The sequence below is a fragment of the Monodon monoceros genome, unplaced genomic scaffold (assembly GCF_005190385.1).
Source record: "Monodon monoceros isolate NGI ecotype Baffin Bay Population unplaced genomic scaffold, NGI_Narwhal_1 Super_Scaffold_2, whole genome shotgun sequence".
NCBI classification, from domain to species: domain Eukaryota; kingdom Metazoa; phylum Chordata; class Mammalia; order Artiodactyla; family Monodontidae; genus Monodon; species Monodon monoceros.
The window spans coordinates 30,152,311-30,165,083 of record NW_021703776.1 but is presented as its reverse complement, the minus strand read 5'-3'; the positions used below and the strand labels follow the sequence as shown (position 1 = coordinate 30,165,083).

Below are 12,773 nucleotides of genomic sequence, written 5' to 3'. Positions count from 1 at the left end.
TAGTATTTTCACCAAGCCTACTGTACGTGCAGGACGTGTGATCAACAATTGTCATCATAATTACTCAAAACACATGCGTTCAGCTCAACAGAACTCAAGGATGTTTATCCCACATGTGTATTACTCAGGAGGCTGTTTCTCATCATTACTTGACTCTGCTCTGATGCAATTTTAAGAGTCATTCAGAAGATGGTGAGTAGTTTTGCTAGCTGGTAGCTCTTAATTGCACTGCTAAGTTTATTGGGATAGATCACAGTGTAGGACTGAAAGGGCCTTGAGAGAAAGTATAAGTAGTTTATCTCAAGGATGAGAGAGTAAGAAGAACTGAGACCCAGAGAGGTTAAATTTATCCAATGGTACACACATACAGAGCTGAGCAGTGAAAGAGAGACCCAAATTCTAGCCCAGCTTGAAGACTAAGTAGCCATGGAACCCTGGAAAAGTCGTTTTGTTGTTTGGCATTAGCCTAGATTTATGGGTCCCTTTCAACTCTAAATTCCATGTCTAAAATCTCTTTTTCTTATTCCTAGACCTCACTGCTGCGTATCTCATAGATCCTAACAAAATGAGGCTTAGCCATTATTGAAAAGTCATACCATTCCATTTTCTCCTTGTACCAAGAATAAGAGGCTGAGACATACAATTCAGCGATAATTACCAAAAGCCTGATAATACCACTGCAGGGATGCATCTTAAGGAAACAATTATGGACAAAGCCCATATATTTACCTACAAAAGACTTCATTACTAAACTAGTTCTAAAGACAAAAAACAACTGCAAGCAACCTAGATGCCCAGTAGAGGACTTAGCTACACAGACTGTGGTAGGGATGAAATACCAGATAGAGATTACTAATAGTATAAATATAGTTAATGCAAAGACAACCTGCACAACTCTATAGAATGATCTTTAGCATTTTAAAAGTTGTAATGCATGGACAAAGTCTAACAAACTTGATGGCAAATTTCACAGTGGTTATCTCTGAATGGCAAAAAGGGCAACAAATTTCTTGGTCTCACTACCTGCTCTATTGTTTCTTTTTCCAGAATAAATCTTCTATTTACATAATTTTCAAAGCTTAAGGGTAAATATCCTCCCTTTAGCCATCAGCCAAGTTGTTTCAAACACTTCTGTGTGTACCCAATACAAATCTTCAAACTGATAGGAAAAGATATGCAGTAATAGCTTCAATATATAAACTATATTCCTACTCCCCAACAAAAAAAAACACACACCAGAAATAGGAACCCCCTGGACAACAAGGTCCTACTGTATAGCACAGGGAACTATATTCAATGTCCTGGGATAAACCATAATGGAAAAGAATATAAAAAAGAATATATATATAAAACTGAGTCACTTTGCTGTACAGCAGAAATTAACACAGCATTATTAAATCAACTACACTTCAATTTTAAAAAATAAAAAGTAAAATAAAATGCCAAATCAATCTTTAGAAAAAGCTCCTCAGATAATAAACAGCCCCAACTACAAAAAAAAGAAAAGAAATAAGAACCCTAAAAAATAGAACTAAATACCTACAAATTCTGAAGGGTTCTTTGTCACCCATTACAAATCTTCCAATGAATACTGTCTTTGTTATCTGAGCATCCCTGGAAGATGGAAGGAATAGGTATTCCACAGACCCAAGTCCCTCTTGCTTCCAGGAACAAGAAATACTAAGTACATACTCCTGTTTTTTTGTTTTTTTAATAAAGTGCTTTGAACTTTTTTTTAATTCATATTTTTTATCTATTTTTAAAATTTTATTTATTTATTTTCGGCTGCATTGGGCCTTCATTGCTGTGCGCGGGCTCTCTCTAATTGCGGCGAGCAGGGGATTCTCTTCATTGTGGTGCGTGGGCTTCTCATTGTGGTAGTCTCCCTCGTTGTGGAGCACGGGCTCTAGGCGCGCGGGCTTCAGTAGTTGTGGCTCGCAGGCTCTAGAGCACAGGCTCAGTAGTTGTGGCGCACGGGCTTAGTTGCTCTGCAGCATGTGGGATCTTCCTCGACCAGAGCTCGAACCCGTGTCCCCTGTATTGGCAGGTGGATTCTTAACCACTGCACCACCAGGGAAGCCCCATACTCCTGGTTTTAATAATTTATTTTTTAAGTTTTCATTGTTTTTACTCATGTATTATTTTAGTACATTAGTAATTTGAGGCTTGGGTTAAAGCAAATGCATGCATTTCCTAGTAATATTGGCACTGTTAACGTTTGATTTTTTTCTTAGCCACAAGGTGGCAGGAATTTCCATGCTAAATTCTTAGAGACATAGCCTTTTTGAAGAATCCTCTTAAAAGTGTCATTCACAGAGCTTAAAAAGAGGCTTTTGAACTTGGTCCCTAACTCCTGAGGGTCAGTGGCCAGTCATTATCTGAAATGAAGTATCCTGTACAATAACAGGGTGTTATCAACAGCAGTGAAAAATGTTGGGAAAATGTGTGATAGTTGCTAACTTAGGAACTCTTACCACCTTCCCATTTTACACATAGGGTTGAATTAAGACAGTTTAACTTGACCAGAGTCACAGCTAGAGAAGTGGCACAGAAAGTCCATTCCATGGAATTGGACTCTGGAATGTATCCTCTTAATCTCCATGCTCTACTCACTCCTGCACAAGCACATCCCAGTTACAGAGATGCCCATGTAACAGACGCTACGGAAAAAAAGAAGTCAGCTGAGAATGTCACCTCAGCCCTTAACACCTAAAGAAGTTAGCTTTGGATGGCTGCAATGGAAAAGGCAAGAAGAAATCATGCCAGGTTAGTTTAGGCAACAGTCTTGCTGGAGCTCAGAGAACAGGCTCTCAGGTTTCAGCAGAGCAAGGCCTGAACGGACCAGCCTTCCCCAGCTCCAGCCAAATCCAGCTGTTCTTCAGGTGCCCAGAAGCAGTGGGTTGAACAAGAATTATTACTTACTGTAAATTATCAAATTTATATTTGATAAGACCACTGTCTATAAATATGAGCATATATGCATGAATATATTAGTTTCTTGTCAGCCCTCATTTTGTAGCTGAAAAACTGAAGCTCAGAGAGGTCAAGGTTACAGTCAGAGCTGCCTGACCTCAGGGTCCATGCTTTCTCCACTACATCGAATGCCTCTCAAATAAAATTAGTTCTCCTCAAAGGATGATAATGCACTTCACATCTTTTTAAAAAACTTACTAGAAAACTAATAGTTTTCATAACATTGTACACAAAATTGATTTGTCCATTCTTTAAATCTATTAACTTTCTCTGAATACTCACTTGTTTTCTAATTCTCTTTGATCTTTGGAATTCTTGAGAGGGAGAAAACCCAGTATTCCTAGAAGGAAACTCAACTTGGACAGGAATTAAATCAGGTAATCCCTCTCCAAATACTTTTCCAGCACTGGAAGGCACATCCTTGAGGACAGAGACTTTGCCTTTATTCACTGGCAACTTTTGGTCAATAATTGGTACTCAATAAATGTTAATGGGTTGACTACTAGAATGAAGGACATGATGATTTTTCATTCGCTGAAATGCCCAGTTTATTTGTTTAGATTATAGAACTGCCTAAACTACAAACTCCTAACAGTCTTTTCGTCCCTCCTCGTGATCAACAGGATCCTGACAATCTCTAACAATCACTGCGAAGTGCTTTTAGAATTAAAATGTCTCCACATTCAGCTTGCTGTCATGCTGAGAGTACCTTCAGCAGGCATTCTGCCTTGGCTAGCAGTCTGCCCTTCCCATGCCTGTACTCTTAATGCTTCGGAATTTTTACAGGGGGTTGTGGGTGCTAAATGTCAGCCAGTCCCCATGAAGGCCCACTCCAGACATCTGCAAAGCTATGTGGGTATGTCTCTGACATGCGCTCTCCCATACAGCTGTGTAACTGCTAAATGAGACACCTCCCCTCTACCCAGCGAGCCTCACATAAACTGTCAAATAACACAACTGGGACAGGCCTCTGACAATCTCCAAATATCCTTGGGTTTATCATGCTGTCCCTCATCTCCCATCTAACAGAGAGTTGGCTCTACCAAGTAATATTCATTACAGTCTTTGTAAAGACTAACACATGTAAATGAATGGAGCCCCTGTGTTCTCACTGCTCACTTTTACCCCCAATCCACTTCGGGTAAAAAATGTGAAATTTTCTTGTTATTCCTCTTATATCATGATTGAAGAATAAAGTTTGTAAGAAATCAGTTTGTTTTACAACATATACCACAACTTCTATAATGTCCTCACATAAACTGTTAACATTTTAAAAATAAATGAATGATACAAACAGAAGGAAAAAATGAGTATTTTAAGATATATTAAGAGCCTCCACAGACGTGGAGATCAGACTTGTGGTTGCCAAGGGGGGTGGGGGGGGAGGGAGAGGGATGAACTGGGAATTTGGGGTTGGTAGATGTAAGCTATTACATTTAGAATGGATAAACAACAAGGTCCTACTCTATAGCACAGGGAACTATATCCAGTCTCCTGGGATAAACCATAATGGGAAAGAATATTAAAAAAAGAATGTAGATATATGTAAAACTGAGTCACTCTGCTGTACAGCAGAGGTGGTACAACATTGTAAATCAACTATACTTCAATTTAAAAAAATAAATAAAATATATTAAGAGTCTCATATTAAACGTGAATCTCGAGTCTTTTGCTCCTGAGAAAGAAAAGTGAAATTAACATAATTAGATACTACTTCTCACCCACTGGATAGGCAAAGTTTGACAAAGCCCTGTGTTAGGGAGAATTACAGAGAAATGGACTCTCGCACAGTGCTGACGGGAATTTAAACTAGTTCAAGCTTTAGGAAGGATAACTCATCAATATCCAACAAAATTTTTAAAATGCACATCCATCTTGACTCAGCAAATCTACTTCTAGGAATTTAACCTATGGCTATACTCGCACACTTGCAAAATGACTGCAAAAGGGATTCAATACATCATCGTTCATAACTGCAAGAGAACTAAAAATCCAATTTGGGAATAAGTCACTCCATATCCATACAATCAAATTCTATGCAACTGTAAGAGATACATTTATATGTATAAAACACTCAAATGTTATGGTATCATTTGGGTAAAAAGGAGGAAGAACACACACACGTGCTGTTCTTCCATACGGTTATCTACACGGGAGGGAACAAGGTAGGTGGGGAACAGCGCCGGGAGGAAGATCTGCACTGCATACATCTTTAGACCTAGACCTTTAAAATTCTGAACCATGTGAATATTACCAATTTAAAAAATAAAGTTCCACTCGTGTTATGCAAATTTCCATCTCTTTCCCACCCCCATCTTTCTTTTCATAGTCCCTCCATGCGTGGGTACTGCCTTTGGTAACCCGGCTCTATTCCCACTCTTGCTGCTGGTTTCGCCTTTCTCCTTTAGGGCTCAGGGTCAGCCAGCATGGTCCTTCTTTTCCCACACAGAGCACAGACAGTCTGTTCCTGCCTGCACTTTAGCTGGCAGTGGTCAAAATTTCCGTGGTCTGCTGACACTCAGCACTGCTGGGTACCTTGCATGCCATCCCTCCATGTTTGTGTTCTGAGCAGATCAGTCAAAAGAAGTATTTGTGGGATCCTCATTTCCTCTCTCTAGTGGTCAATCAGTTCATTCGATTATTCCCGAGCCTACAGAATTATCTTTTCCTAGGTAAGATTTTTTTGATCTGTGAAACTCTGCCTATTGCATCAGAATATATTTTTTTCCACCAAATTACATTAATCCCACTTCCGCACACTCCTAAATGAGAACAGTAATCAGAAAAATCAGCGAACAAGCAAAGTTAACAGCTAACACTGTTGTTAGTTTAACCCATGATAAACTTACCAGCTTTGGGCAAAACAGCAACAATATATGTTATCATAACCAATAACAAGGAAAAAAGTCTTTAATGTAATTTAGCAATGATACCCAGGCCCAGAGCTTTTTGCAAACAGGATGCAATTCAGCTTCGTACTGTATCACTACATTCTTGGCATTAAAGATATACTGAAAATGTAATAAAAACTTTAACCAATGTAGGTTCTTATTAGACATTCAAACTTAAAAAGAACTGCAAGGTCAAACTTTGCAAAATAAAGTTTATGTCTGCTACCCACCAGCCCAAAATATAAAAGTACTATATTTAACCTAGTTATTACACAGAGATTAAAAGTTTCAAACTGCTTACTGTCTAGCTTGCTCCTTACTGGAATAGGTTACATTAACGACTGCAGTTTCCGAGTCAGTGTTCACTAGAGGAAGAAAAAACATGAAGAGGAAAAAATAGGTTAGTTTTCTTTCTTCTTTCTTCCTTTTACAAATTTGAAAGCAATTGAGAAGACATGTACCTTGCTCACAGCTTTCCACCACTCCATACTGGACTAGTAAACTATCCAGCACCTATCAGGAGGGGGAGAGAAAATTACAAACTTTCAATTTCCCATGTTATTAACAAGGGCAGGATTAGGTTTTAAAATCACAAAGTAATTGTGATGGAAATGAGGCCCCCGCCCCCCAAAAAAATAACTGGGGTTTGGACCTACAGAAGTGAGGAAAGGGCCCCATAGGGAGCATACGGTGGGTTTTTCTCTTCTGCCTCTCCCGAGGTCCCTGACTTCGAGCTGATTTAACCAAGAAATATAGGGGCTCAGCAAAATATTCAAAGCTACAGCTGCTGGTCCCTGAGGCTGGAGGACAAAGAAGCATGTAATTCCCATACACACACCACCAACACATCATCACACTTCCTCCTTGTATAGCAAGTCACAAGACAAGGGCCCACGTTAAGTTTTATCTTTAAGATATTCCTTTTCAAAGAACTTCCTTTCACAGCTGGAACAGATGTATCAGAACAGACTACTCTCAAGGCAGGCTAGCAAAATGAAGAAAGATATTCTGCCTGGAGTCTTGAACTAAAGACTAATCTAAGTGGTTTATCAATTCTTGGGACAGTAGAAAGCATAAAAAGAAGTGAGTCTGTGCTGTCAGTCTTCTAAGCCTACACTGAGTTGGAAAAAGTACAGTTGGAACTATCTTTCCCATAGCTTCATTACTGCACATGCATGTTATTCTAATGAAAGGCTGTTAAAACAACAACTGAATTTTATTATAGTATAAACTGCAGGTGTACATCTCATCCATGTAAACCAAATTCAACTGTCATGCGCTTCCAAGAACTGGAACAGGTTTTTCTTGAAAAGTAAAACAAAATAAACTTCTATTAATTTATAGTGAACCATTTACTCATCAATTTAATTGCAAAATTTGAAGGACAGTCCCTTGAGAATGTTTTCTGGCCCCCAGGACACGGTAAACCACTAAGAAGCTCACTAAATAAGTTTCTATGGTAATTTCCTACTAAACTTTAAGCAAGTTCTTCTAAAGCAATGTTTACCTTAAGTGGTACCTTTCAGGCTTTTATTTTGTCTGCTGAGTCCAGATTGAAATCTATAGCAAGGTTTGTCTGGAGATGAACTTTTTATTTATTTATTTTTCCATTTTAAATAAGGTTAACACCTATTTGTGAATGGAATGGTTAGTATTTTCATAGGTAAGTTTTGACATAGGGAATTTCCTGTGGGTGAGGTCTAGAAGCACACTGATCTTTGTCTCAAATTATAGCTACTGCTTAAATCATAAAGCTTAATTTTTTACTTTTAATTCAGAACACTTAACTGACTACATAAAATTTCATTTGTCTGTCTCAGCCATTAGAATGCATGCTCGGCATGAACAGGAAGTTTTTGTTCACTGTACTAGCCCCAGCACCTAAAATACACAGGCAGAAAATGACATTCAAATAGTTCATAAATAAAGTGAAGCATTCTCAGGGGGAAATACTAGTATAGCCTATTAGGAACAGTACTCTTTATAACAGTGCTCACCTGTTTTAGAGGTAAGTCTGCCGTGCATGTAATGTTGATAAGAGACCTAATTTATAAAGGCCAAAAAATAGGAAACCTTTCACAATGCCATGCAAATAGATAGTACGCAACATGTAGTGCCTTTAAAAAAATTTAAACAGCAACCTACTTATACTTTTAAAACTAAAAAAATTTTTTAATACCAATAAATGTTTTTTGTGTAGATTAAAAAATTCTAACAAGGTGTTCATTCCAACTTAAATAATTAAAGCAGCAGGAAAGGTACATCTATCATTTAAAATTTAGCTTTTAAATGAAAGCCACTCCAATAGTAGAGCTTTACGAAATTTGGGTACCTTGAGGGGCAGGGGTACGGAGGCAGCTAGAGGTGGTGGAGGAGGCGTGTAGGAAGTAGGGGGTAAGTGCCAATTTAATAGATGTTAATTTAAATAAACATCATTCTTAATTCTTCCTAAAGGCAATTTGTTCACTAAATACGTTAGTCTCCACGTAGCTTAACTTACACTACATTAACTTTTACTACTACAGAGAAAACAGTACAAAAGTTAAATACCCATGATTTATAAACAATGTTGACTAAACCTACAATAATGCTAATGAAACTAATGCCTCCAGAAGGCCCACTGGCAAAGTGATATATGAATTATATATACATTGATATATGTATACACACAAATAGACATATATTTATATGTGAATATATATATATATACACACAGACACAATTAATACAAGTAAATTTTTAACTTGAAAAAAAACAGGAAATGTCCATCAAATTTTTCACTGCATGTATTATATATAAAGTTTAGTATGTTCAAAACAAAATTGCTTGTAAGAGTTCAACATTCTAAGTAATAATAAATGCTATTGGTTGTCAACTGTCCCATGTGTAAAATCTCTAGAAATTAGAAACTACAGTCCTATGCACTAAAAATGGTAATTTTATTGTATGTAAATTAGCATCCCCATTTCCAAGGCACCTTAGCTGACCTAATCCCCGAGATGAAAGCAATGTCATTTTATAATCTCTTCACCGATCTTTATTCTCCCACTAGACTAGTGATTATTGACCACAGTGATGTGATTATTTGTCAGGTGTGTCACAAGTAACTTATTCCTCACAGTTATACTGGCTTCCATACTCCAGATAATTTATACGTGTATGATCATAGACTCCAATCCTCCTTATTGGACACATGTGTTTTAGAAGATGATGGGACAGTGTTGGTCATTACAGTCCAGGCGCCCCCTTCAGTGTGGCTCCTCCACACAGGGCTGCACTTGCTTCTAAACTTCTTAAGGGAAGGGACCATGTCTTAGTGACCTGTGAGCCAAACACTGAGGAACAAAAAAAGGTAAGGGAGGGGTTAAAAAGAAGCCACAGAATAATTTTGGTCCTAAGAGCAAAGGAAACAAATTCCAGGTTCATTTAAAAGTCCATAGTGGGCTTCCCTGGTGGCTCAGTGGTTCAGAGTCCGCCTACCGATGCACGGGACACGGGTTCGTGCCCCGGTCCGGGAAGGTCCCACATGCCGCAGAGCGGCTGGGCCCGTGAGCCATGGCCGCTGAGCCTGCGCGTCCGGAGCCTGTGCTCCGCAACGGGAGAGGCCACAGCAGTGACAGGCCCACGTACCGCAAAAAAAAAAAAAAAGTCCATAGTGACATAAACAAGTAGGAATTTATCACGAATTCATATAAAAAAGATGTAGACGTGGAAAGTCACAAGCATTCTAAAAACCAGTAAAATTAAAATTAAAAGCAGGATATTTAACACTCTCTTGCCCCAGCACACCTTTCACTCATGCGCACGCACACACATACACACAGACCAATGACCTCCTGAACACCAAAACCAGACTCAGACTTCGAGGAGGGGTTACAAGAAAGAAGTCATCCTGCCTATTCCTCATTTCAGCAGGAGCATGAGAAAAGCCATCGGAGATGAAGGGCACTTCCTTCAAATACAGGTCAACACATTATACAGAAACAGCAACCAGCTGTTGCCAGATATGGATAAAATCATCCCGGGAACTTTGTTCTTTTACATCTATCTATAGAAGACCAGCTACATTAATAAACAAAGAACAATTTGATAATGCACATCCCAATAGCATTTCTAATAAATAATGGTACAAATTTCAAATACAAGGTAGTCTTTAGAAATATCTACCTTAATGTAGATTTTTATACAATGTTACCATTATAATTGGATAACATTCAAACCATTCCCTCTGAAAAGGACTTTCAACTCAAGGAGGTCAACGTACACACACCAGATCCCTGACAACCTCACAAGCCATGTTGCACACCATCTTCATCACCGATAAAATCCAGAGGGAGGGAATTCCCTGGCAGTCCAGTGGTTAGGACTCCACACTTTCACTGCCGGGGCCCGGGTTCAATCCCTGGTTGGGGAACAAAAATCCCACAAGCCGCACAGCACGGCCAAAAAACAAGAAAGATAAAAAAACCACCCAGGGAATCTCAGCCTCCAGTTTAACACACAGACCTTCCAGACCTCACAACTTTCTAGTTATCCTCAACTTTCACAAGTTACATCCTCTAACATGGGGAGGAGACTATAATTTAGGATTCCATAAAATCATGTGATCAGAGCGACCAAGAGAGAACAGTCCAAGCTACCGTCCACTCACACAGACCTCAAAGTGACAGAGAAAAATGAACACCAGAAGGGACCCTATTCAGGCAATGCTTGAGACCTGACACCTGTGCCCAAGCCCAATATTGAATCCCTTTCTCCTCTGCTACTGCGTTTTACTGTAAGAGGCAACACCATCTACAGTTATGTACACGAGGAACGTTGCATTCAACCTTGTTAACTGCACCTGCATCTCCCTCAAGCTGCTTTCTCTTCTGCCACCACCCTAGACCAAGCCTCCAGCATCTCTCTCTGGACTACGGCAACATGCTCCTAAGTTGTCTCCCATATTCATTTTGTTTCTAATTGTTCTCATAACAGACCAGCATCATCCAGGGTCACAGCCACTGCCTACGTGTGGCTATTACGCACTTTATTTATTTATTTATTATTTTTTTTTTGATATTACGCACTTTAAATGTGGCTAATCCACAACTGAGATGTGCTTAAGTGTAAAACAAACTGCAGACTTTAAATACTTAGTACAAAAAATATAAAATATCAATTTTTAAAATATTGATCACACATTAAAATTGTAATATCTTAGATATACTGCATTAAATAAAATATTATCAAAATTAATTTTCACTTGTTTTCTCTCTTGCTTTTTAAACATGGCTTCTAGAAAATTTTAAACTATCCAACAGAAAGCCTGAATTAGCTTTCTATTGGATAGTATTGGGCTAGACGGATTTTTAAAAGCTGAGCTAATCAACTCATACCCTACTGTAAACTCTAAGAACTTCCCTTTGTATTTGGGATAGGATCCGAAGTCCCTAAAGACGACCTCCCTGGTGGTCCAGTGGTTAAGATGCCTGCAGGTTCGATCCCTGGTCTGGGAACTAGGATCCCACATGCCACATGGCGCGGCCGAGAAGAAAAACCAAAAAGCAAAGTCCCTAATGAGTGCCCTGAAGGCCCCCTGTGACCTGCCCATCATCTAACGGCACTCTCTCCTCTGCAACAACACTGGCCTTTTTTTAGTAATAAATTATGAGTGATAACATTTGAGTGCTTTCTAGTAGCAGCACTGTCCCAAATGTTTAATTTGTTTTAACTCAGTTAAACCACACAAATCCCGTGAAGTAACGTCCTATTTTATAGATGGGTAAGTTATGACATGGAGAAGTTAAACAGTATTTCAACTTGGATAGATAGTTAAGTGATGGAGAAATGATTTAAACCCCAGCTGTCAGATTCCGGAGCTCACACCCTTAACCCCTTGGTCAAGTAAGCTACCGCATTTCCCCACACAATTAGAATAAAATATAATGGTACAGACTGAAAGCAATTTAACCCTTACTTTGCTGCAAGATCAAAATCATCCTTTCGTAGGCAAAGAACTTTATCAACTCTCAGGGTCAATAAACTTCCCCACCCATGTTCCAAGTGCTCAACAGTTTATTTTTATGTTCCTCAATCGGATGAAGATATTAACCAGCATTAACTTGCTCTATATCTTACTAACAGAAATAGTGGTTTAAAAAAAAAAAAACACTCTAAATAACGCAAAGTTAGGGTCCCTTTTGACTAGGTAATAACTTCCCAACCAGTTACTCCACCAAGTGCTAAAAGAAACCACTGTCAGTTTGGTGGGTCTCTCCACATGTTTTTAGAAGTATGTGTGTCACATGAAAAAATGCTTAGGGACTTCCCTGGTGGCGCAGTGGTTAAGAATCTGCCTGCCAATGCAGGGGACATGGGTTCGAGCCCTGGTCCAGGAAGATCCCACATGCCGCAGAGCAACTAAGCCTGTGCGCCACAACTACTGAGCCTGCGCTCTAGAGCCCGCGCTCTAGAGCCCGCACGCCACAACTACTGAGCCTGCGCTCTAGAGCCCGCACGCCACAACTACTGAGCCCGTGTGCCACAACTACTGAAGCCCGTGCATCTAGAGCCCGTGCTCCGTAACAAGAGAAGCCACCGCCATGAGAAGCCCGCGTGCAGCAACGAAGAGGAGCTCCTGCTCGCCGCAACTAGAGAAAGGCCACGCACAGCAACAAAGACCCAACGCAGCCAAAAATAAATAAATTAATTTTTTTAAAAAAGAAAGAAAAGATGCTTAAAACCATAAGTCATTAAGGAAATGCAAATCAAAATCACAATAAGATACCACCTTCATACCCACTAGTATGGCTATAATTTAAAAAAACAACAATGAAAATAAAATGTCTTGGCAAGGATGTAGAAAAATTAGAACTTTCATACATTGCTGGGAGGAACGTAAAACAGTGCAGCCTCTATGGACAACAG

The 12,773-nt window shown here is 39.3% G+C and overlaps 1 protein-coding gene across 2 annotated transcripts in view; it reads right to left on the bottom strand.

The window, feature by feature from the left end:
* IGF2BP3 (insulin like growth factor 2 mRNA binding protein 3) overlaps positions 1-12,773 on the bottom strand; it is a 142,000-nt gene that overhangs the window by 34,326 nt on the left and 94,901 nt on the right. For both annotated transcript variants that reach the window (XM_029233836.1, XM_029233837.1), the window contains exons 4-5: positions 6,326-6,377; positions 6,166-6,229 (exon numbers count right to left, since the gene is read on the bottom strand). In XM_029233836.1, the coding sequence (XP_029089669.1) occupies positions 6,166-6,229; positions 6,326-6,377 (116 nt within the window). The remainder of the gene's footprint in view (positions 1-6,165; positions 6,230-6,325; positions 6,378-12,773) is intronic.